Genomic DNA, 26,404 nt, shown 5'->3' on the forward strand with positions numbered 1-26,404 from the left:
TAGAGGCATACAAGATAATAAGTAACTTTGCAATTTCTCTCCCTCCTACCCTATTTGGCATGAGGGTCTCTGAGTAGACAGAGTCTGTCCAAGACACAAAGAGCTCCTTCATTGTATCAAGGTCCCAAATATTGGAATTTCCTTTAATTTTTCTCTCTTGGCTAACTATATTAACAAATTCACCAGATGATTCTCATGATTTTGTAGAAGAGGCATTATTTATTATATATCCTATAAAAGTTTCATTTAGTGTCTTCCTTCTATTGATTATTTACAATTTATCCAGTATATAGCTTTATTTTTGGTACAGTCATTTACATGTTGTTTCCCTCATTGAGGGCAGGGACTGTCTTTTACCATTCTTTGTATAGTGTTCTTTGTACCCCAGTGCTTAGCATGGTATCAGGGGCATGATAATTTCCTAGTAAATGTTTATCAACTGATTGACTGACTAAACCCCAAAGATAAGTATATAATGTAGATTTTAAAAGACATCTATCTTTCAAAATAGTGGAGCAAATGAAAAATTGAATTCTTAGTGTATTTTGTGCTTGTTGAAAGATAGGGCATTTTGTAGGATTATGCTTAGATACAACATTTTACATTTGCAAATGGAATCTTGCAGACAACATAAAGACATTTTAACTGGGATATATCATCCCCTTTGTTAAGAACCATGTTTCTTCCAATAATATCATTCTCAACAAAAACCAAAATGGAAAGAGTGATTTGGGAATGAGAACACCTGAGTTCAAATCCTACCTCTGTCAGTGACTCCCCATGTACTACTTGGACAAGCCATTTCCTCATCTATAAAAGGAGAGGATTGGATCCAATGACCTCTGTTGTCCATTTCATCTCTGTATCTTTCTGTATTTCAATTTTCAATTTGACCTTATTTCCTGAAAAATCTAAGGTCATATTATGAATCACTCTTTTGTTTAATAACACTCCTCAGAAATTCTAGGGACAGAAATTGGAAAGAAGAATAATTTTTGATCATAGAGTTCTGAGAATTCAAATTCCATGGGTCTAACTTTAAGCCACAAAATTAGCATATCATCAATCACAGAGTTTAAATAGCTGGGAAGCAGAAGTGGACAACATCACTTCCATCAGACCACTTCCCTCTGACTCAAGGTAATATTTATATGTATTTTCTTATTCTTTCTTCTTGCCTAATCTTTTTTGTTCCTGTGTTAAGAAGTATTCATAGTTTGTGGATGAAAATGAGCAAATTGCACCAATAATTTCTTCTTATAAATGTAATTTGAGCGAAGTTAAGCTTTTTTTCAAGGTTTGCAAATATTTGTACGACCTTGAGGTTTTAGGTAAGAAATTAATATGAGTTGGTCAATGATAAATCCAGTGTGATGACTTTCTAATTACCAGTTATATCGATAGCATATTACAGGTTAAGTAAATTGTATTAATAATGATACCAACAGTAGTAATAATAATAATAATAATAATAATAATAATAATAATAATAATAATAGCTAGTATTCATATAGCTTTTTAAGACTTGAATGTATTTTACATACACTCTGTCAAGGGTCAAGGGGAAGCAATAGTTATGCATTATACATTTCTAGATTCTAGTAAGGTTTAAGGTTTTTTTTTTTTGTCAAGTTCAGCATTATGTCCTTGGAGAGCATGGACTAGATCATGGTAGCCGCTAGGTAAACTCAATTTGTTAGAAATGACCAGGAGCCACCTAGTGGAGCTTCATGAGAATAGCTCCTGGACCTGGCATTGACAGTTAAATTGCTTTAATAATGACTTAGAGAATTTGCCCACGAAATTCAACAAGTACATCAAACTGAGTAAGAGTGACTGAAAAATGAGGTTAACCTAGTTTGGTTATCAGCATGAAGAGAGTGCTGCCCCTAGACTCAGAATATCTGGATCCAAATCCTGGCTCTGCCATTGATTTGGCCAAATTCTTTCCCTTCCCTTTCCTTTCCTTCCACTCAGGCTTCAGACATATAAAATGATGGATTATGCTAGGCAGCTAGGTGGCACAAAGGATGAAGTGGGAGGCCAAAAGCCAGGAAGACCTGAATTAAGAAGCTAGTCTTATATACTTACTAGATGTTGATCCTGGGCAGGTCACTTAACTTCTGTCTGCCTCAGTTTCCTTATCTGCAAAATGGGAGTAATACTATATCAACCTCCCAGGGCTGTTATGAGGATAAAATGAGATCATACTTATGAAACACTTTGCAAACCTTAAAGTGCTGTGGAAATCCTAGGTCTTCTTCTTAATCATTACAATCATTAGACCATTAAAGGTCCTCCTGCCTCCAAATCTATGGTCTTCTAAGGGATAAAAACAGACTGAAAATCTGTGACTGCATCTTATGGACAATGCATCCTAGGTTTCTTTCAGTTTTAAAAGTTTTTTTTTTATTTTAAAATTGTGCCTTTTGAAAGGTGTATATATAAAGTACAGTATACATATTTAATCTAGCTTCAATCAATTATTCAATCAGCCAAAAAGCATTTATTAAGTGCTTACTATATACAAGACATTGTGCTAAACACTGTGGAATAAAAAAGAATAAAAACAGTTGCTGCCCTCAAGGGGCTTACATTGGACACAGCATCTAAATAACTGGCCACATGGGAATAGGGGGTAGTTATTTTTGGAGGGGAGGGTACTCACAGCAGGGGCAGAGAGTAGGACCTCCTACAGAAAGTAGGATCTAAACAGAGACTTGAAGGAAGACAGGGGAGCTAGAAGGCAGAGATGAAGTGGAAGACCATCCCAGGCATGGGAATTGCCAACTTCAAAGCCACAGAGATAAGGGATGGAGCGTTGTGTCTCAGGAAATGCAAATTGGTCATTGTCACTGGATTGTACAGTGTGTAACATGGAGCAAAGTGTGAGAAGAGTGATAAGGTAGGAAGGGACCAGGTTAGTCAAAGCTCGAAATTCCATTCAAAAGACTAGATTTGATCCTGGAGGTCATAAGGAGCCACTGATGTTTACTGAATATGTGTATCAGGTTAGAGTAATATGGGCAGACCTTTGCTTTAGAAAAAAATGGAGCTTTCCCACTGAGTAGGGGATAGAGTAAGGAAAGAATTTGGGTCAGGGAGAGCAATTAGGAGTTTGTTGTAGCAGTGTGGGTGAGAGGTGGTGAGGGCCTCAACTAGAGTTGAGCTTATACAAGTGGAGTGAAAGGAATATCTATTAGGAATGTTATGAAGGTAGAAACAACAAGATTTGACTTTCCTGGAGTTGCACTGCTATTGAGTGTCTGAGGTAGGATTTGAACTCAGGTCTTCTTGACTCTAAGTCCAGTGTTCTCTTCCCAACTTCTCTGAGATGTTGTTACAGAGATCAGCATTTCCTGGGCAACCATTTTCCAACCACTCAAGTCTACTGACAAGACTGGAAATATCCACTTCTAAGTTGAGATCCAGGCTTAGGCAAGTAAGCCAGTGCTCCCTGTGGGCCACCATCGCTGTTGCTTCCTCTTTCCCCTGCCTACTTCTAGCTTTTATGGAAGAGATTCCTAGTCTTGAGGAATAGAGTAGAACACAAGCAGGAGTCTTACTAGAGAGGGGAAGTTCTCAATATTTCTACGAGTTAAAGTAGTAAGAATATACTCCTATTTCTGGAAGTCCAAGGGAAAGTTGGTACAGATGTGTCCCAAAAGAACATTGGCTGACCGAGAGAGGGAGCTTTTCCAACTCTCTCTCTCCAAATGCCTTCAAAGCTCAGCTCAGCTGCCATCTCATACAGGAGCCCTAGAGGATCTCCCCAAGTGTTCATGGGATCATAAGAGCATAGACTTCTTTTTCTTTTTCTTTCCCTTTTCTTTTATTTTTTGGCTAGGCAGTGGGGTTAAGTGACTTGCCCAGGGTCACACAGCTAATAAGTGGCATGTGTCTGAGACCGGATTTGAACTCAGGTCTTCCTGAATCCAGGGCCAGTGCTCTATCCACTGCACCACCTAGCTGCCCCATAAGAGCATAGATTTAGCGCTAGAAGGTTTATCCAGTCCATCTTCTCCCTCTTCTCCATTTTACAAACAAGAAAACGGAAGCCCACAGGAGGTCGTCCCCCTCTTCAAACTGCTTAGTAGAAATACTTCTCTGTTTTTGTTGTACTGAACAGATCTAGGTAGTAGAACTATGAATATCCATATCAAATCCCCAGATCAGAAGCTTATATAAAAATTGATTCTCTGAAGGACCCTTACTTTTATTTGCTAGGCAAAAATACACAGTTTAGGAGAAATGAATGTGAAATCAGTAGCACCAACACAATCTCTGATTTCTCATCTCTCCTTTCCCAGGTCTCAGACACGATGAAGCTGCTCTTCTTCTCCTGCCTAGTGGCTCTTGCTCTGGCCATGCCAGTAAGTATAACGAAGTGTTTAGAGAGACTTCTTTTCTTACCAGGGAATAGGAGCCGCTGCAGCATCTGGGTAGGAAACCAAACAATAGGACTTTGAAGCTTAGAAGTTCACATTATTTTTTGTCTTCCATTAGCCACTGAGGCATTTAGACAAGAAGCGGGCTAATGGCTTCTCTTTTGGGTATTGTTAATTACAATTGAAGTGTTCCAATTCAGAGAGTACAATGGTAAGACTAGTTATTATTATCATTGTTTTGTGCCTTAGTGGCAGGGACATGGAAATTTGACTTCTAGGAAACTATTATATGATATAAGTGCGTATAATATAGTTTAATATACATCATATATCATATATATTATATAGTGGTTTGAGTTTTGCAAAGCACTCTACAAATATTATCTTCTTTTATCTTTATAAAAACCATAGGAAAAAGGTGTTATCTTCATCATCATTTTACAGAGGAAGAAATGAGTCAGACAGAAGTTAAGTGACTCACTCAGGGCTATATAACTTGTGAGTGTTTATGACTGGATTCCAGCTTAGGTTCTCTTAATTGCAAGTCAGCGTTTTATCCATTGTACTAACTAGCTGCCTCTCAAGAATAGAAGAATGGGCCAGAAAACAATTGAGAGACAGTGACAGAGGAAGAGAGAGTTGCTGAGACAGAGAAAGAGGGAGAAAAATATTCCTAAAGTTCCCTGACACTTTGCAAATCCGTGAACAAACCTGGAATATCATTGTGCTTTCAACATTCTTCCATTTGAGATGGTTCTTCCAAAAATTTCAGTATTGTCTCACACACACACACGCACACACACACACACGGACACATATGCGCACATATAGACTCGTTTTCCCCTTCCCTTACTTAGATGTTTCATCAAAAGTATTTTCATGGAAAGTCAGTGATATTAACTATTCAGACAATGGCTTCCGTACGCGTCCTTGTAACTTGGTAAATTTACACAGTATAAAGTGAAATAGAAGACACAAAAAAATGGATGGCTAATTCAGCCCCTTCCCCCCAAAGTGTTTCTTCCTTGTTCTGGGTAATTGACACTAAAGCAACAGATTTTTTATTGTTTATTTTTGTTGGAATTTTTCAAGTAATTGTCTCAATTATCTGCTATGTTTAAGAAGTAGGAAATATTAAAATTGTTTATTTCTTATATACTCGTGAATAAAAATTATATCGAGTCTCTTTTATTTTTCCCTAGGATGCCCTCCATTTATCTGCTGATGTAAGTATCTTTCACTTAAAAGCCTTTAATAGTAAAACTTTTGTTTACATGTATATATATTGCAGGTGTGTGTGTGTGTGTGTGTGTGTGTGTGTGTGTGTGTATGTATTGTGGCCTTTTGGAGCTGATTTCTTCCATCTGTAGCCCATATGATGTATTCACCTTTCTCTTCCTGCTACTAGCTTGTCCTCTTTATTCATTATCCCATTCTGGATTCTAAGATAATCAAATTCTTATCTTTCTACATTAATTACTAAAATAGCAACATATTTCTTATTTGTAAACAATTAGCTCCCAGACTCCATTCCAGTTTATGAAATATATTTTAAAAAATAAGCTGGAGAAACCATTTTTCTCATAAGCTTTTGCTCATTTCTTTCTCTATATAGACTCTCTAATCTCCTAGGTTTGAATAAACAGCAACAATAATAGACAATAAAATTTATTAGCAGAGTAACAAATAGGTAACAAAATAAACACAGAAGCAATTATTCACGACATAGCAGCTGAGAGGAAGATGGCAAGCACAAACCATCACTATTACTGCTGACTTCTCAATTACGGAAACTGTTGCAACATTCAATTTTCTCAAGACAGCAATTTTTGTCTCTTCTCAACAATTCTCACGGGCAGCTGGTGGCGCAGTGGATAGAGCACTGGCCCTGAAGTCAGGAGGACCTGAGTTCAAATACGGCCTCAGACCAAACACTTGACACTTAACTAGCTGTGTGACCCTAGGCAAATCACTTAACCCCAATTGCCTAAAAAACAAAAAACAACAAAAAAACCCCAAAACAATTCTCCTCATACATATCTCTTTTCAAGAAAAGAGTTAGATTCATAATTTCAGGGAAGAACTTAGCCCTTTCTCTATTTCTCTCCATCTATTGTAATTAACCCTTCAAAATGAGTCAATTGCCCATCACTAGAGATTTTATTCCCTCTTAAGGGTACATTCGTTGTAGCCGTAGTCTTTGTGGGAAAGGCCAACATAATGAGTGTTACATATAAGCATTTATGTATGTCATATGTATATGGAGCATAGACGAAAGCTTGATATAATGGATAACGTGCTGGAGCCATAATAAGGAAGTCTGGAAGACCTGGAAAATACTGCCTAGAACTTTTTGTGTGAGTATAAGTGAATCAGTGAATCCCTAGGAACTTTCTGCAACTCTCTAAGCCGTATTTACTAAGCTAGAGATGGGTTGCAATACGCGGCGATGAAGCAAGTTTCCGTACCAATGAAATCACTTGCTTTTGACATATATGACGTGTTACATCTGAGCCCGCTCCCCGCTCACAAAGCCATTCCTTTAATCCAGACCTCATTACCTCTTCCAACGGCCTCCTAATTGGCCTCCCTTCTATACAGCTGCCAAAGGAGTTTTCATTAAACTCAGGTTTGACTATGTCACTCTACGGTTGCTGTTCAGTCGTTTCAGTTGCATCTGACTCTCTGTGACCCCCTTTGGGGTTTTCTTGGTAAAGATACTGGAGTGGTTTGCCATTTCTTTTTCCAGCTCATTTTACAGATGAGGAAACTGAGACAAACAAAGTTAAGTGACTTGCCCAGCGTCACACAACTAGTAAGTGTCTGAGGCTGGATTTGAACTCAGATCCTCCTAACTTCAGGCCTGCCATTCTATCCATTACACCACCTAGCTACCCTTTTATTCTACTACTCACTAAATTTTAGTGGCTCTCTATTATCCCCTAGGATCAAATACAGACTCTTCAGTTTAGTTTTTAAAAATCCTTCAAAACTTAGTTCCAACTTATATTTCCAGCCTTACTGTGTATATTGTTCATTCTTTCACATGCTGTAATCCATCAGATTGGCTTTCTTTTTCATCTTTACACACAGTGCTCAGTTTTCCTTCTCTGTGCCTCCATACTATCTGTCTCCATGCTCAGAATGCACTCACCGCTCACCTTGCCTCACAATCCTTCTCTTCCTTCAATGTGCAGCCTGAGCACTATATTCCACGTGAAATCTTTCCTGACCTTCTCCAATTGCTAATGCCTTCTCTCCCTAATTACTTTGTATTTATTTATTATCTGTATTTATTCTATATATGCATATTTACCTATCTGTCTTTCTGTCTCCCTGTCTCCCTGTCTCCCTGTGTCTATCTAACCATCCATCCGTCCATCCATCCATCCATCCATCCATCCATCCATCCATCCATCCATCTGTCCAATATTAATTATTATGTTTTCTCATTAGGATTTTAGCCCCAAGACAGTAAGAATTATTTTATTCTTTGTATTTGCATCTTCACTGCCTAATAGTGCCTGGCACACAGCAGATGCTTAATAAATGCTTGTGGATTGATTGATCTGTGAATGATGAATAAGTGACTCTATATACATATCTGTATATATGTATATGCACATGTGTATCTATCTATATGTACAACAATTTCTGATTTTTCTCTTTTTAATTTTTACGGAGACATATTAAACATCAGGAATTGGAAAGCCGCTTGGTAATTATTTTATTCTGTTAATAGAGGAATTAGTTATGATTGGTAGACTTGGAGAGATGATGTATTAAGAATGCACTACTGGAGTAAAAGGACCTACTCAAAGTTTAGAGTATGAGTCAATGTAAGGCTTTATTGATATTATAAGTCATGGCAAGGGAGAAAATGGTTAGCTCACACAGATAATCTGTGTGGACTATTTATTTATTTATTTTTGCTAGGCAATGGGGTTAAGTGACTTGCCCAGGGTCACACAGCTAGTAAGTGTCAAGTATCTGAGCCCAGATTTGAACTCAGTTTCTCTTGACTCCAGGGCCGGTGCTGGGTCTAGTTCTAGGACAGGGTTTCATGGCATCTTACAATCTTGTTCTTTGGACGCTGGTGATAACAAGGACATGTTAGGAAAGTCTTGGCTCAGTGATTTATATTTCTAAGGGGACCAAACATACACTGTATTCTTTAGAATTATATTCTTATAGTGATAACCATTAGCTTCTCAGAAAGATTGGGCTGAGTTGCTTTTGAATTCAAATACAATAGAGTGAACATGGCTTGCAGAATTTACTCTGAATATAGAGGTGTTGATGTTTTTGTCATATCCAACTCTTCATGACCCCATATGGGTTTTTCTTTAAGATACTGGAGTAGTTTGCTATCTCCTTCTTCAGCTCATTTTACAGATAAGGAAACTAAGGCAAACAAGGTTAATTGACTTGCCTAGGGTCACACAGCTAGTGATTGTCTGAGTCTGGATTTGAACTTAGGTTTTCCTGACTCCGGGCCCAGCACTTTATCCACGGAGCCACCTAGCTACCTACTGAACTGAAAGCTGGCTCTAAAATGGCTTTAACTTGTGTTAAGAGAGGGAAAATCCAGAGTCCCTCTCCCTTTGCTTCCATAGTATTTCCTACCCCCCCACCATTTAATTGCTATTCTCTATCCAACAGCCCTTTGTATACTTATCACAATACAATTTCTTGTGACAATACACCATCACAGCTACAGTTCAGTCTTAATAAGTGTTGAATCTGCTATTTTTAATTTAATTTTATTTCTTTATTTCTACTCATTTGGCCATTCTGCTAAGCAAGAGCAGGCTGGTAAGAAAAATACTTGCAGGCTGGTCAAAGCAAGAGGAAGTAGTTCACTGTGCTGATGAAGCTAGCAGGTGCAACAAGCCCTTTTTCCAGGGGGAAGGTATAGAGTTCACTCTGCAGAAAGGGGGAGCAGAGTCTCCTCCTCCTCTTCCCCACTTCAAGGCAGCTGTCAGGTTTCATTGGAAGACCTCTTGTTTCATTACCTGCCGCTTTAGTACTAGACCTAGGCCTTGCTAGAAATATTCCGTGGATTGAATGTTGGATGGAGGGGGTACCTCTGATTTCTCCTTTTATCTCGTAACATAAAGCGGTTTTACAGGTGACCCACTTCCCACTATGAAGCTTTGAACTCACATCCACCTTTTATCTCTTGCAGAATGAAAATGTCATTCCATTAAGCGAGGTGAGTCTTCCTGGTTGACAATCAGTGCCCCAGCACAGGGCAGAAAGAAATCGACTTCTTTTTCCTTCCTTTGTTTTATGTTATCCTGCCAGCTGCTTTTGGAGGGGGAAGAGGAAGGAAGGGAGATAAACGATCAGGTCTCCAAACTGGAATTGTCCACAGTGCTCTTGCTTAGGATTTAGCCAGTGGGTATCGAGTGCCCACTGTGTGCAGAGCATTATCTGGAGACCTCTTTTGTCCAGGTGCCTAGATCATAGGGTCCATTTTCTACTTTTCTTTGTCAGTAGAAAGGAGGCCAGTAAGGGTCCCAACGAGGTTGAAGTCATCTAACAAGACCAAATACAATATGGCATCCTGGGAAGATGGCAGAATAGGTCAGCCCTTTGCAGGTTCTCCAGATTTATTTCACAAACAGACAGAAAATTGCCACGAAATGAATATAGAACAGCAAAAATACAGGCTTAAAGCAGTTGTCCTTCTAAGACAACTTGAGAGGACCTCAGAAAAGATATGACCTCCAGGGGCTGAGATTTGGCCTGAGTGAAGTATAGACCAAATGAAATAGGAAATGAGACATTTTGTAGGTGGTCCAGTGTTAAACACAAAACTGTAATCTCGTGGGGTGGCATTCTCTTTATGAGGTACTCTTTTCATACTCTGCCCCCTTTATATTGTCCTACAATAATATCTCATCCACGTTGTGATTATTTTTCCTAATTAGAGCATTATGAATACCTTTTGTTTCAGCAACACCTTCATTTGCAAACATTACCGCCACCACTCCCTCCTACCTCCAGCCCAGTGAGCCCTCCCGGTAACAAAGAATAACAGAAGCAGAAAAAGGCGGCTCAATAAAAATCAACTGTTGCTATCAGCTACCCACAGGCCCTCACCTCTGCAAAGCTGGGGTGGGGGGCAGGCATATTCTCACCTGGTCTTCAGGGCTAAGTGTCTTGGTCAACTCTGCAAATGCTATGATTTCCCATCATTTGAGAAACCAGTTCTTGCATAAGAGGCCTCTAGATTTTTCTGTCAACGGAAATGGTCCCAGAGATCCAAGAGGTGACACAATTTCAAAGGAAAGAAAGAATAAAAAGTAATCTACTCCTTCTTATTCTTTGCAGGTTTCATCAAGCGAGGTAAGACATCTGGATCCCAAGCCTGTCATGATACTAGGCTACCCAATCTTTTCCTACTATTTTATGGCAACAAAGGCCAAGTCTACAAAACCAGAGAGAAATGAAAGTAGGAAAAAAATCTAGCAAATGTGGGGGGATAGATAATTTTAATATGAATTTTTCTAAATTAAACAGAAATTCTGTCCCAAATTTCCAAAGAATTCTTCCTCTCTCTTTTCACATTGGTCATGTAGATTCAAGTGCCATCTTCTATAATGGCTGTATTCCAAACCAATTGTCCCATTTTTGGTTAAATCCTAAGCATGGACTCACAGGAATTCAAGACAATTGGACCTTGAAATAAATAGTTAGGTTCTACCTGGTACATACGTATATTGTCTTTTATGATCCATTTGTGCTCACTTGACCAAAGAAAGTGTCTCCAGCAATGACTGGGTGAGGATATGGGTGAAATCTACAGCCATTGAAGAAAGTAAAGTGAATTGGTTTTGAGGGCATGATTTCTTTACCTTGGTCTCATAAGACAGTGGTCTAGCCCACTGTATTGGCCAGATACAAGTACATGTTTTATTGGCACTCAGTAGCCTCAGGCTAGTCTCCAGTGAAAAGGGATCTCTAGTGAAGAGTAGAGGTCCTTATATCCTGAAGTCCTTTGCTGAGCTACTCCTTTCAGAATCAACTGGGCAGAGGGATGCAGGTCTTTGTAAAGGCATCGGGCTTTCATGCCCAATCCTGGCACTTTGTAGTCAGGTTTCCTGGGCCAGAGTAGATGGACTTAGAGCACTAAAGCTGATTTTGTCTTTTCTAAGGAGTCTTTCCACCAGTTGAACAGAGACAGATACCCCTTGGAAGAATATGAGCTTGACAAATCCAGAGAGGTAAAAATTATCTTCAAACTTAATGAAAACATTATCATTAAAGGGAAAACAATTTTTGTTTGGAAATGGGGCTTAGCCAGTCCTTATTTTTCTGTGTCTATAGAGGGTTTTAGTTGTTGTTTGGTGCATGTTTAAGCTTTTAAATCTTCAGCTTCTAAAGTGTAGGACAGATAACAAGAACAAAATCAAGGTATTTTGCTAGTTTACTCTGGGGATTCTTTAAATCAAAGGATCTCACCTTCAAGCTTAAGCTTTTAAAGCTTAAATCTGCATTAAGATTTTTGAAAGGATCATTTGTCTATTCAACCATAGTGAATACTGATTTATGCTCTTTGAGTTCTCAAATAGACTAATATTATTGCCTATATCTGCAGTATACCTATATGCAGGGAGGAGGTGGGCAAAGACAATGGTTTTTGTTTGTGTTTTGGCAAGAGGCTAATTTTATTGTTTAGTCATTTTCAGTCATATCTGACTCTTCATGATCCCCTTTAGGGTTTTCTTGGTAAAGAAGTGGTTTGCCATTTCCTTCTCCAGCTCATTTTGCAGATGAGGAAACTGAGGCAAACAGGGTTAAGTGACTTCCTCAGGCTGACACAGGTAGCAGGTGTCTGGGGCTGGATTTGGACTTAGATCCTCCTGACTCCAGGCCTGGCACTCTATCCACTGCAGCGGCACCTAGTTGCTCTAAGAGGCTGATAGAGCATTGCATTTAATGGCCATGATACAGTGCCATGCATACACTTTCTGGTTACTCTTTCATTCCCTGCCAGTCAGTACATGTGTCATTGGGGCGGTACAGAAGAGCTCTTAAAAGGTGCTTCCCATTGAGAAGGACCAATGGGGCCTGGGAGAGTGCATTATTATCTCCTGCATCATCTTTAGTTTTGTGTTCATTCTCTTTTCTTGACAGGACTTGAAGACTTCATCAAGCGAGGTGAGACCTGTTCATTTAATGAGCCCCCAGAGTTAACCAACAAAATGCTCCACTGTTCTCTTCCCTTTGTCACACTCTTGGGTAGTCCAAGATTGCTGCAAGCCCTGTTACACATTTCTTGGGGGGTTGTTTGTGCGTTTTTTCAGGGCAATGAGCCTGGTATTTTAAATTTCCTGATGATAAAATGTAATATAAGCAATATATTTAATGATAATTAAGAATTAATGATATTGGAGGGAGCAAATAATCTCAGACCTGTTGAGTACTGTGCTTTTGGTTATCTAGTGGATTTCAACCCACAGTTTAAGAAGTGCTGGGGTCACGAGTGGAAAAAGTTTAAGAAACTCTGAACTACAATATCTGGGCTAAAGCAAAGAATTATCTCAATGTTCTATTTTTATTAGCACACAGAGACTAGGCTAATAACTACTGCATTTGTGAGTTTGTCATAAAATTAAAATTGTTTCTTTTTTTTCTCTTCCAAAGGAATCTGTCACTCCATCTACTGAAGTAAGACAATTTAAATGCATGAAAAGATCTTGAAATTCTCTACTGATTTCATCTGTAGTATTTGTAAAACACTTCATTCTGAATGGAAAAACCTTCACAGAGGTCTTAAGTGAACTTCAGATAACCTAATTTTGCTTCGTTATATTGCCAAAATATTTTTACTATTGAAAGAATGTTATTTGGAAAAAAATATCCTACCTCCTCCAAAATATTTATTCTGTTTTTTTTTCCAATTAAGCCATGATTTCTGATGACAATGGATACCAAGGGATCTCTTTGGGAGGGTAATTTTTGTTGATGCAATTGGTGCTATGTCTCAGGAAGTCAAGCAGGCAATAGTTTGTACTGGGCTGGAAGCTATCTGGTCCTGGTTTGCAAGGAATGGTGAGAGACCATCTGGTGGTGGAGCATAGAAGTTGCTGCCTCTGTTGGCCACACGATCAGAGGTGAATTAAACTCATGGGAGCAGGTCTAGCTCTCCCTCACCTCCAGGGTTTGTCCTTCAAGACCCTAAGAGAGAAAACAATTGTAGTTAGCATTTATATAGTGCTCTAAGGTTTTGTAAAGCAATTTACAGGTATTATCACATTTTATCCTACTTCAGGCTCAGGGTAACCTAGCTGGCAAAAGCCCAGGCCACTGCAATGGCTTCACTTTTGATACAAGAAAATTTGTTTTAAATAGGAACGTGTCCGCAGAGAGGTTGGATACACCTTCATCAAGGTAAGGTGTCACACTGTGTGATAAGTGGGAAGCCACATCTCTCTCTTTCTCTCTGTACTTGAAGTTGTATCCACCAGAAGCTTAACTCTATGACTATTTGCAGAGACAGCTCAACTTGGAACTCTTGAGGGCTCTTTCTACTCTAGATCTGTGATCCTGTGGTCCTTCCATTATTTCCCTACACGATAATTCCCCAAATCCTGTTATCTTGAACCATCGCCCTAGGGAAAACAGCAACAGCAACAACAATGACAGTAACAGCAGCAACAACAGCGAGAAGAACAAGAACAAAACCGTCCCATCCCCCAGCTTGCCTTGACGTCTTCGCTGGGACTTTGGTCTCCATCTTCTTCAGCCTTTTTATTCACTTCTTTGCCTTCCCTTCCACCATGTATTTAGGATACCTACTCTGTTATGAGTAAATTTCTCCCCATCTTTTATTTTTGATTTAACATTTCTTTGTCCTTCCTGTCACTAGCTAAAACTTGGATATTGCTTTGGGATGCCACACCCTTAGTCACCCTGGCCAAAAGACACATTTCTTCCAGCCTCTCCTCTACGCTGTCTTGGGGGAGTGGGAAGTGCGCTGTTGGGACGTAGTGGAATGGATTTGCTAGCTCCTTGTTCTCCACAGTCTCTTCCAAACCATCCATCCACTGCAGTCACTTGACAACCTCATGCCATCAGAATATTATGTTACTACACATTCTTCCCATTCTTGTCAGTGCCATCTCCCCACATTAGACAGCCTTCTCTGATTATTTCAGCCCCTGACTCAGATTTCTTTCCAGTCCATTATACTCAATGACTTCAGTGTCTATATCCAGAACCTTTCTAATACTCGTATGTCATAGTTTCTTGACCTACTCAACTCTAATCTACCTCATTGAACTCTTGATTTGTTATACTCCAAAAATATTAATCTCTGAAATATCTCTTTCCTCATACCACAATATCCTGTCTTTCTCTCTTTCTTACTTACTCTCCTGATAAACTTGTTATTTATTCTCAACCCTTTTTTATTCAAGTCCATCATTCTTGATCCTCCTGACTCCATACTTGACCAGGACTCAGCCATTTCCATGACAGGTTCACCACTGCCCTGGAATCTCTCTACCTTCCCATCCCTTCCCCAATAATTTCCTATCCTGGGTTACTTACTCACCAATTTTCTTCGCATTTTCTCCCAATCATTGCCAGAAAAAGTCATGAAACCATATGGCTTTTTCCTTTGTAGATTAATGATGCACAACCTCAATGTTGCTTAACAATTCATCTATCATGGATGGGCTCCCTTTCTCACTTTCCACAGTGTGTGTTTCAAACTCTCTCCTCTGTTCTCCCCAAATCTTCGACTCTATTCCTTCCCTTCCCTCTCAGCCAGAGTGGTCTGATGCAGTGCTCACAACTTCCTTTTTTCAATACTTCCCTTTCTTTGCTCCTCCATTGCTCCTGCTCTCTGATATCTGAATAAATACCTCTCCTTCTGGCCATGGTCACCCCACTCACTCAATCCCATCCCTCCTGCATCCTACAAAACATCACTCCAGTGATTAGTTTTTGTTGTTTCTTGCTTGTTATAGGATCATAGACACAGAGCTGGACAGGACCTTTGAGGTCACTTAATCCAACTCCTTCATTTTGCACTCAAAGGAAGAGAGGATAAATGACTTCCACAAGGACATTTGGGTTATAAGTGGCAGGATTTGAACCCAGATCCTCTGACTTCAATGTCACAACAGTTTCTTCTGTGCTATTTCCCCTCTAACTATCTATACCATCTCTCTGCAGTCTACTTATCTATTTAGCCAACTCTTGGCCTTAGTCTCCATAATTCTATCTATAAAATAGGTATATTAGTATGCTCTACATTTGCATAATGCTATACAGTTTAGAAAAACATTTGCACATTCAGGGTCAAATACAACACTAGATAATCATTGAATTTCCTTCTAGGCTTAAAAAACTATGAGTCCAATCTTATAAGTAATATTGACTTTTTCTTTCATTACAGGAGGGTTCTTCTGCCTCAAGGGAGGTAAGCTACCTTGATTCTATTTCTGTGGTCGGCATCCCAGTAAATTTCATTAAATGCACCTCGTGAAGAACCTATTTTACTTAGACTTCTTTGTCAATGGGAGAATGGTGGTGCCCTTGACGGTAATGTGGAATTTTGAGAGGAGAGGTGGGTTTGGGTAGAAAGATAAGGAGTTCTGTTTTAGATATATTGAGTTTGAGATGCTTTTGGGAATCTAGTTTAACATGTCTAGGAGACAGTTCATGATCATGAGATTATAGGTTCACAGGCTTAGAGCCAGAAGGGAGCTTAGACACAGTTGAGTATTATTCTTCCATTTTACAGATAAGGAAATTAAGGCAGAGTGCAGATAAGGGAGTTTCCCATGGTCACAAAACTAGTAATGCCTGAGGTGGGATTTGAATGTGGGTCTTCCTGACTCCAAGTCCAGTGCCCTAACCATTATGCCATGATGACTTGGGAGACTTGGGGCTGGATATATAGACCTGCTATAGAGATGATAATTGCATGCATGTGAGCTTATGAGATCACCAAATGAGATGGTAGGGAAAAAAAAAGAATGGGGCTCAGGAAAGAGCTTTAGGGGCATAATGTGGGTAATGGCACAGCAAAGAAGATTGAGAAAGGGCAGTTAGACATGAAGGAGGAAAACCAAGAGTGACTGGTGTCATTGAAATCTAGAGAAGAGGGTATGTGGGAGGAGAGGGTAGTCAGCAGGGTTAAATATTGCTGAGACTACTGAAAGGGTGAGGACTGAAGAAAGATGCTTAGACTAGGCAATTAAGAGATCACTGATAAGTTTGGAGGTAGCAGTTTCTGTTGAATTGTGGGGTCAGAATCTAGAACAATTTGTTAATCACTGACTTCTTTTCCACTTCAGTATACCACTGCTTGCACTAGTATCTCAGTGTGGAATTTTAACACTATCATTTTGGAATGTGAATAAGTGTTTTAAACATAATCTACAAAAAAAGAAGCCAGTTGGGGAAGCTAGGTGGCACAGTGGATAGAGCTGCAGCCTTGAAGCTGAGTTCAAATCTGGCCTCAGACACATGATATTCACAAGCCATGTGACCCTGGGCAAGTCACTTAACCCTGATTGCCTTGCAAAAAAAGAAAAAAAGAAAAAGTAAAAAAAGAAGGAAGTGGAAGCGCAAAATGGAGATTTTTTTAGGAGTTTGGCTGAGAATGGGAGGAGAAATATAAGATAAGAAATATAAGATGATGGTGGGGATTGAGTTCAGTTGTTGGCAATAGAGAAAGAATTTATAGATAGGGAAATGGAAAAATGCTTTAATTCTCCAACTTACTTGGCAATACTGGTCAATCAGTATTATGAAGTTGGATGTGCCAAAATTAAATCTTTTTCTTTTCCTCAAAGGGGTCTGTCATTTCCTCCAATGAGTTGTAATACACTAACTTAATTTTAAGTGTCAGTCTTTTCTAAGGTATCCTATGTTTTTACTACATATATTTAATTTAATTTAAATTTATTTTTTAGCAGAGAAAGAAAGATGTCAACGGACGGCGCCTGCAGGATCTGGTAACATCTCATTTAAGACTTAGAACACATGTCATTGGAGAATAAAAGGGAATGTGGCATAACACTGACATGTCCTTTTGAACAAGTGTCATTTGCCCACCTTTACATGAAAGCTTGAGGCCCTGGGGATTTCGTTTGTGGCTATATTCCCTTATTGTAGAATGTGATTGCTTTTTACAGTGTAAATTCAGAACCACTGAACATAAGACACCACTCATTATTTTCGTCTTTGCCCAAATAGCCAGACCATGGGCTCATCCTATAGAATGTCTGGTTTCCAATGGACAGTTTGTATTCCCTGGGGTTTGGAGATATGATTAAATTCCCTCAGAATGCTAATTAATCTCTTTATTGTTCTGAAGCAAATAGAACTTTTGATATATATGACCCTATAGTTATGTGTCCTCCAAAATTTTCATTTATTTATGTATTCATTCATGTTACTCATTCATTCATGTATTTTTGCATTTATTTCACCAGAGAAAACTTCTACAAGAGAGAGCTATCCATTTACGCTACCTGGTAAAATTTCTTTTAAGATTTGAAACAACTGAATGAAAGAGAATGTGGTACAATAATATTCTTTCTCAGTAGTAGCTGAGAATACAGTATTCTATAAGGGTAACACAAAAAGATGTGATTTGGAGGATTTAGTTCATGTCCATGCCCATTGAGTATTAACAGTAGTTTAAGACCAGTAACTAAAGTAACAGAAATAGTCAAGGCAAATAGACTTTTAATTTGGGCTCCTAATGCTGTTATCTCAACTAAATCACTCATTCTGGCTATAGAAAGGTGCTTTATTTAGAGGTAGTTACTATAGTCTTCCACTATCCTTTGGTGATAGAGATTTAATCAATCACGAATTTAACTTGATTTTAAGCCATAAAAGTAAAACGTTCTGTAAATATATACACATGTTAATGTAAAATTATCTTTCTCTTTTTCTCAGGAGTCTCTTTATCATCCTATTGAGGTGAGATTTATTTATTTAATTTAAATACTAAGTATTTAAAGTATGTTATTTAAAATGTCTTGGATTTTTACAATATGTTTTTTCTTTTAGCTAATAAAACCTCAAGAGTACAGAGAATTATTCATGGTAAGATTTCATTTAAGACAGAACAAAATGTTGGTAATCAATGAAAAGAAATTTGCCAGTATATTTCTCCTTTCTTCTCCGTAATACAGATTTGTCCACTCAGATCCTGACAAAAAATCATGTAATCCTGAATAGTTCATTTGTGATTCTATTCATTCATGTTGAAGTTTGTTTACCATAGCCATAAGACTATAGTCTCTTACTCACTTTACATCCATCATTGTCCCAACTTTCATCTTCTCCAAGTTTTTGACCTTCTTGTCAGTTGTTTATTTGATCTGGGAAGATAGTGATTCATTTTCTCCTAAGTGTGATAAACTCTTTTTTTCTAAGGCAAGTAACCCTTTGTCTATCTGTCAGTCTTCAGGAAATCAAAACCAAACCAAAGCAAATACCACCATCACCGCAATACCACCATCACCATCACTACCACCCAAAACAAGCAAATGAACAATCGAACAAATCAAACCATATTCCATCCTTTTAGTAATTGAACTGGACTCTCCTTGGCCCTCACTTAACCAGATAATCATTTGACTCTCGCTCAGAATTCTCCTTGATCTGTATTGAAAACCAAGTTTTCCTAATTCCAGGTCCAGCACCCTATCCATTTACTAATAATAATTAATAATAATATAATGTTAGCTAACATTTGCATAGAGCTTTAAGGTTTGCAAAGTTCCTTACAAATATCTCATTTTATCCTCACAATAATCCTGGTAGGTAGGCATTATTATAATCCTCATTTTATAGATAAGACACTTAGACATATGTGATTCTGCTCTTCTCCGGTAATGGCATCTCTCAGCAGTATATCCTCCCACATGAGTCTGAGTGCACTGTTACTGCTGTTTCTTCTACAGCAGGGACAAGTAGGAAGGGCAGCTTTCACCATCAGTTGGGATAAGTAATTTAATCATGAGAAACATCTCAGTGTGGGGGAGGGGAAGCAGGTCACTTTATTAAATTTTTTTTTTTAAGTAAAACCTTTCTGGCCATAGCAGGGAAGTTTTCAGTGAATGTCTAGTCTACTGGTCCCCCATTAGAATATGAGCTCCTTGCCAGCATGGGCTGTTTCATTTTTGTCAGCACCAGGGACAGGGTCACACAGATGGGAAGCATCTGGGGTCAGATTTGAACTCAGTTCTACTGCACCACCTAGTTGCCTCTGTCATTTTAGCCCTCTCAAATGATTTCTAATGTTTCCCATTTATGTTTCTATTAGAAGGGAAATACCTCCAAGATATCTACTATATTCTAGACTGTGGATTTTAAGAAAATCTGATGAACTAGATTTTCTCAGGGTGCAGATGGTTATTACGCATTAACCTGCTTAATAAATAATCAGTTTCATGCTCCTTATATGTGTGGGAAGAGGGTTCTCACCTCTTTTCAAGAAAAAAAATGCTTATTTACTAGGTTTCACATGGAAGTTTACTTTCTCTTTCCATTTAATAAGGAAATTGGCCATCCCAGAAACAAAAGGTTAGTACATTAATACATGAGCTAGGGAAAATATGATGTGAGAAGAGGAATATTGATCTGTACTATCTGGAGATCTTGACCAAATTATTTTGGATCTCAGTTTCTGTGTCCATAAAATTGGGTGAATAATACTCTTGCCACTTATCTCTCAAGGTTGTTGTAAGGAAAAAGTTATGAAAATTGTAAAGCCAATGCATAAGCAAGCAGTTCATGGTGAATTACAGTGACTAAATTATTTCCCCTTTTTTCCTCTTTAAAATTACTGATGAAATCATCTTGCATTATTGTATCAACAGCCGAAATTCTACTACCCATATGTTCCAGTTTCCATGCCACGGCTTCCCCCTTATTCAGAAGAAGCCTCTGTCCCTCCTATCCGCAGTGCCCCACGATCTTCTATCAAAAGGGCTACTGAAGCAGACTTTACCCATTCTGAAGAGAAGGTGAGTTCCTCTTAATTTATTACACCTCAATACAACTATCGTTTGAATATATGCTACAGATAATAAAAGGATTGAAAACTTATGAAAATACAAAAGAAAGCATATTTAGAATAGAATCAAAGGTAAAAATTTCTTGTAAGAGTGAAAGCAACCTTTGGTCCTTGGCTAAGTCAAGGTAAGCTACTGCAAGGTTGCTGGCCCATACATGATTTCCATTTAGGATTTAGTTAAGTTTAAGGAGTTGGAATTTTTATGGAGAATCCATCTAGGAATAAAATTCTTTGAGGAGGGAGAAAAAAGATCTCCTTTCAACTTATAAAGTTCAAACTAAAGACATAGGGTAAGGGTATTCTACTGGAAAAGTAAAGCTGATCCATCCTATATATCAACTACTCTCTGAATTTCATCCCCAACACCAACACGTAATTTGATTTAGTTCAATTTGTCTTTATTAAGTTCTTAAACAAAGGAAAACTCTTTTCTAGGCATAGAAATAAAGTTAATCAGTCAGTCAATAAGCATTTATTATTCACTTATTACGTGCTAGGCATTGTGTGGTGGTGGGCAGGGGAAAGACAAAGAAATGCAAAAAAAGTTCCTGACTTTAAGAAGACAACATTCTAATAGGGAAGTGGCATGCAAATAACTTTATACAAATGATATGTATATGGAGTGAATCGAAGGTGATTTCAGAGGGGAATGGTCATGGTAGGGGAAGAAGGTTCTTGCAGAAGACAGAATTTAAGCTGATCCAAAGAAATTAAGAGATGGATTTAAGGAAAGAGAAAATTTCCAAGGCAAAGATATGGAGTCTGGAGATGGAATATCATGTTTAAGAAACAAGAAGTAGGTCCGTGTAGCTGAATCATAAAGTTCATGGAGAGCACTAAGGTATAAATATACCAAAGAGATAGGAAGGGACTAGGTTGAGAAGGGCTGGCTTTAAATGTCAGAAGATTTTACATTTTATCCCAGAATTAATAGAGAGTTTATTGAGTGACATGGTCACTCTAGGAAAGTCACTTTGGCAAGTAAGTAGAGGATGGATTGGAATGTGAAGAGGCTTCAAGCAAAGAGAGCAAATAAATTTGGGGGCAACCAATTTTTCTTAACTTGACCAAACTGCCAACTCTTCCCAATCTTGCTACGTAGAAGGAAACAGAATGTTGAGTTGTTTGTAATGGTACATTAGGTCTCCACTGTTTAAATTTTTTAAATTTAAATTAAAAAATTTTTCCTGTTCTATTTTCTATTTTTGTTGTTTGTATTTACTTCTATAATAATGAATGTTTTTCTTTTAGAAGAATTAAGAAGAGCTTTCCAGATCTCCCTCTCTCCTAGTCCTTGGTAAGTCACTTATCATTTGGTCTTATGCAAGGCATCAAATTCAATTTTTATATCACAAATATATGCAAAGGAAAATACTTTAAAAAACCTTGTATGTGCTACTTATATATTATATTTTAATCTGTTATCATTTAGGAGATTATCAAACGAATACTTTATTAAATATATATTCATTATATGTTGTTGCTAATGTATTCATTAAACTGAAGCTTTGGGATTCACTATTGCATTATGCTTAAGGTATAATTTAAATGCGTATTGAATTTTGTTTTAATCTATCAATTTTATACTAGATACAATTTTTAAAAATGGTGCTGAGGTGCACTAGTCAATTTCCTGGGATATGTGATTCTGCGCTTCTCTGGTAATGGCATCTCTCTGCAGTATATCCTCCCGCATGAGTCTGAGTGCACTGTTACTGCTGTTTCTTCTACAGCAGGGACAAGTAGGAAGGGCAGCTTTCACCATCAGTTGGGACAAGTAATTTAATCATGAGAAACATCTCAGTGTGGGGGAGTGGAAGCAGGTCACTTTTATTTAATTTTTTAAAGTAAAACCTTTCTGACCATAGCAGGGAAGTTTTCAGTGAATGTCTAGTCTACTGGTCCCCCATTAGAATATGAGCTCCTTGACAGCAGGGGCTGCTTCATTTTTGTCAGCACCAGGGACAGTGCCTGGAACATGATACTGTGCTTAGTAAGTACTTGGTGAATGAGATCGGTTAGGAGGCACCAAAGTGTATAGAGTGCTGGGCCTGAAGTCAGGAAAACTCTTCTTCCTGAATTCAAATCTGGCCTCAGACACTTACTAGCTGTGTGACCCTGGGCAAATCAATTATCCATGTTTGTCTTAGTTTCCTCATCTGTTAAATGAACTGGAGAAGGAAATGGCAAAACATTCCAGAATCTCTGCCAAGAAAATCCTAAATTGTATCACAAAAATCAGACGTGACTGAAATGACTCAATGATAACAGGAATGGAATCCGATCAAGGTTAAAATTGTCCAATAGCTTTTCTCTAATTTAAATGCTCCTATGTAGGCATTGGGAATTACCAGAATTCCTTAGTATTTGTAACTAGAGAAAAAAATTGTTCAACATGGTAGCTCAGGGAGAAGAGTCTGCTTAAGAGTGGAAGTCATATCAGTTGTGTTCCTTGGAGGGAGTGACCAAATAAACGAACAGACAGATCTTTTGAAGCATTGAGATATGCCAAAGCTGAAATGTTAACTCCAGGTTAAATTGCATTTTAAAGATCAGGTTTTAGAGACAAATGTTTGGTAGAAACAGTAAATAGCTTTAGTAATGAGCTGTATTTATTCAAATATTGTATTTAAGTTTTTGAAAAATTTGCAAGAACTACAGAGCTAAGAAAAAATTCTTATTTGAAGGATGCTGCTTAGAAGATGAGCAGCAGAATATATATATATATATATATATATATATATATACACACACACACACACACACACACACACACACACACACACACACATATATGTATATACATATCTGTATGTATGTTTATACATTCTCTCTCTCTCTAAGACTGGGTGTCCCTGTCTCATCCAGACGACAAGTATAGTGACCACTTACAGTCCTGATCCCAGCTACTGATCTGCATGGGAGGTTTGACCTGCTCTGTTTTTGGCCTGGTCCAGTCTGTCCCTCTTTAAGTAGGCTTGGGGCCCTCCCACTCCCTCGGGGCCACTGTATTGGTGCCAGGCTTAGTGAAAATGCCTGATTGACTGACTTTAGCCTCATTGCAGCTCAGAACTTCTGAATTCAAGTGATTCACTAACCTCAGCATCCCCAGTGACAAGGATTACGGGCATAGGCAGCAGCAGCAGAATCAAGTGCCAAATAGAAAATAGTGGTAATGTTAGGCAAAATACATATGGGACAAATATTCTTTTGGAATAGTCTGATTTTTCTTGTAACCAAATCTTTTCCCAAAAGTTGAAGATGTCTAGAACCCCAAACCTAGTGGACTAAAGCAGATTGTGAGGAGAGTGGATTGGCTTTGACTTAGCTCAAGCTATTTACAAATCAATTCAGTTCATTTCACTTCATTTTGGGTGTGAGGAATAGAACAAAAAGCACTGGATTCGGATTTAAAAATATTGGATTTAAAGGGGCAGCTAGGTGGTGCAGTGGACAGAGAGCTCTGGTTTTGAAGTCAGGAGGACCTGAGTTCAAATCTAGCCTCAGACACTTGACACCTTAGTAGCTGAGTGACCCTGGACAAGTCACTTAACCCCGATTGCCTCACCCCCCCACAAAAAAAAGCAAAAACCAAAACAAAACAAAGCAAAAAAAATTGGATTTAAATCCTGACTGCCACTTTTTACCTATGTGACCTCGAACAAGTTATTTGCCCTCTTGTGGCCTCGGGGTGTCCATCAGTAAAATGAGAGGATTAGGCTGGATGATTCAGTTACTTTCAATAAACTTTTATGTATGCCAGGTACTATGCTGGCTACTGAGAATAGTAAGAAATAGAGAAGCAAATATAAAAATAGCTTACGTATAAAAGAGCACTCAAATAATTGTCCAAATATGTAATCAATCACCAATCCCTCAGTGATAAAATTTGAGCTCAACAGCCTTGGTGTTACTTTAAACCAATACTGAATGACTCTGAAAATATAACATCATAAATTTAGAGCTGAAAAGGATCTGAGGGTCAAATCCAACCCTTCATTCTACAGATGAAGAAACTGAGTCACAGTGAGGTTAAGTGACTTGCTCAGAGTCGCAGAGCTAATGTCAAAGGGGGGATGTGAAACAAGCTCTTCCTGACTCCAAATCCAGGGCCCTGTCCACTACAGCATAATGCCTCTTTAAATAAAGTTGGATTAATTTCCATTTGCATAAGAAATCCAAGTGCAGAAGCCATAATGCCTTTTCTGTTTCCTGCTCTGTAACTGTGAAAGAAAACAGTTGATGTCAAGACCAATGACTTAGTTTCCCCCTAGTGATAACTAGGAGTGACAGGCAGCAAATACATATTAGAAAATTCTGTGTTATATGACATTATCTTCCAGCCACAAATAATGGCAATCATTAATGCTGAATTTCTCTTTTTATTCACAGTTCTGACTGAAAATTCCAACCTCTTTATGGGATCTGTCTTCTATTGGTGTCTACAAATAACATCATCCTATGCAGGAAATTTGATGTTCATTATTGAATGAAAAAACAAAAGCAAAGCAAAACTCAGGAGAGTGGAATCTTTCTCTGATGTATACTACATGGCATTATTCCTCTTAATCAAAATTTGATTTAGAAACTCTCTTTCCTATGTCCCACTTTCAGTCCTGACAAGCCAGGTGAAGGGCATTCTAGTATGGACACATTATTTATAGGTACCAAAGCTTTTGCTATGTTTCTGTAAAGGGAATTTATAAGAACGAGTCTTTGAATTATTTAATTTCTTAGCACTTCTCCTTCTAGCTACTGTGTAATAAAGTTTTCCTTTTTTCTTGCTTTTAATAAATTACTTATTAAGGCACCATCATATGTGGCCTACAGTTCATTTTATCTAATCCTGATGCCTCATCTAAGATGCTTACAAAAAAAGTGACTTTGGGATTAAAAAAAAATACAATATAAAGGAGACCCAAAAGATGGCTCATGAGGAATATAAATATGATGTTTGGCTCTGTACTATTGGAAGCCTGCCTATTCTTCTAGTCCGTGAAAAATGCCACTACCTTCCTGAAGTTTTCACATATTCACCTCTTTGGATTCATGATATCTTGCTTGTCTATTTCTACCACCATTTTGAATATAGATATTTTGTTTTCCCTGTGATTAGAAGGTTATCAAGGGCAGGGACTGGGACTGGGATTGGGGCATTCACTTTTGTAGCTACTTCTGGAGTTAGAATACTGCTGTGAATATCATTAGGGATAGAATGATGAGATCATTGATTTAAAGATGGAAGGGTCCTTAGAAGACATTGAATCCAACTCAGTTTATAGATTAGGACTGAGATCTGGAGAGACTAAGTCAAGTCAACACACATTATTAAGTGCCTACACATGCCAGGCACCATGCTAAGCACTGGGCATACAAAGAGAGAATGCTTTCCCTGCTGTCAAGGAGCTCGTAATCTAATGGGAGGAAATAACATGCAAACAATTGTGTACAAACAAGATATAATCAGGACAAATTGAAGAAAATCTTAGAGGGAGGACACTAACACCAAAGGAGACCATGAAAGACTTCTGGCAGAAGTTGTGATTTTAGTTGAGACTTGAAGGAAGCCAGGAGGTGGAGCTGACAGGGGACAGAATTCCAGGCATGGCTGAAAGCCCTTGAAAATGAAAGGTATGGGAGATGGAGCACCATGTTTGAGGAAAAGCAAGGGGATCAGTGTCATTAGATGGTAGAGCATAAGAGAGGAAGTAAGGTGTGTGAAGACTGGAAAGGTAGGAAGGGGCCAGGTTATAAAGATCTTTAAAGGCCAAACAGAAGATTTTATATTTAGATGAGGATTGAAAAAACACCATTAGATTTGGCAATCTAGAGATCCTTGGTGACTTTGGAGAGAACAATTTCAGCTGAATGTTGATTTTGGAAGCTGGACTGTAGAGAGGTGGAAAGAGAGTGAGCAGGAAGGAAATTGATGCACTGATTGTACACAACCTTC

General features: G+C 38.3%; 1 protein-coding gene across 9 annotated transcripts; it reads left to right on the forward strand.

The window, feature by feature from the left end:
* The first annotated feature begins 1,056 nt into the window (after positions 1-1,056).
* Positions 1,057-25,267, forward strand: CSN1S1 (casein alpha s1). Of its 9 annotated transcripts, none has more exons than XM_020988534.2 (19): positions 1,057-1,140; positions 3,347-3,442; positions 4,311-4,373; positions 5,591-5,614; positions 9,577-9,603; positions 10,728-10,742; positions 11,552-11,620; positions 12,534-12,557; positions 13,044-13,067; positions 13,752-13,790; positions 15,805-15,828; positions 17,330-17,371; positions 17,852-17,893; positions 18,324-18,347; positions 18,438-18,473; positions 19,933-19,958; positions 20,252-20,401; positions 21,703-21,748; positions 24,844-25,267. In XM_020988534.2, the coding sequence occupies exons 3-18, from the start codon at positions 4,323-4,325 to the stop codon at positions 21,740-21,742; spliced, it is 657 nt and encodes a 218-aa protein (XP_020844193.1). In that variant the 5' UTR covers positions 1,057-1,140; positions 3,347-3,442; positions 4,311-4,322; the 3' UTR covers positions 21,743-21,748; positions 24,844-25,267. The 9 variants fall into 9 exon arrangements, with proteins under 9 accessions (XP_020844193.1, XP_020844192.1, XP_020844190.1 ...); XM_020988533.2 differs by having other exon boundaries at positions 3,347-3,438; XM_020988531.2 differs by lacking the exon at positions 3,347-3,442 and having other exon boundaries at positions 1,095-1,140.
* Positions 25,268-26,404: the final 1,137 nt, after the last annotated feature.

This window comes from Phascolarctos cinereus, unplaced genomic scaffold (genome assembly GCF_003287225.1).
Source record: "Phascolarctos cinereus isolate Bilbo 61053 unplaced genomic scaffold, phaCin_HiC Scaffold_9;HRSCAF=440, whole genome shotgun sequence".
Lineage (NCBI taxonomy): Eukaryota > Metazoa > Chordata > Mammalia > Diprotodontia > Phascolarctidae > Phascolarctos > Phascolarctos cinereus.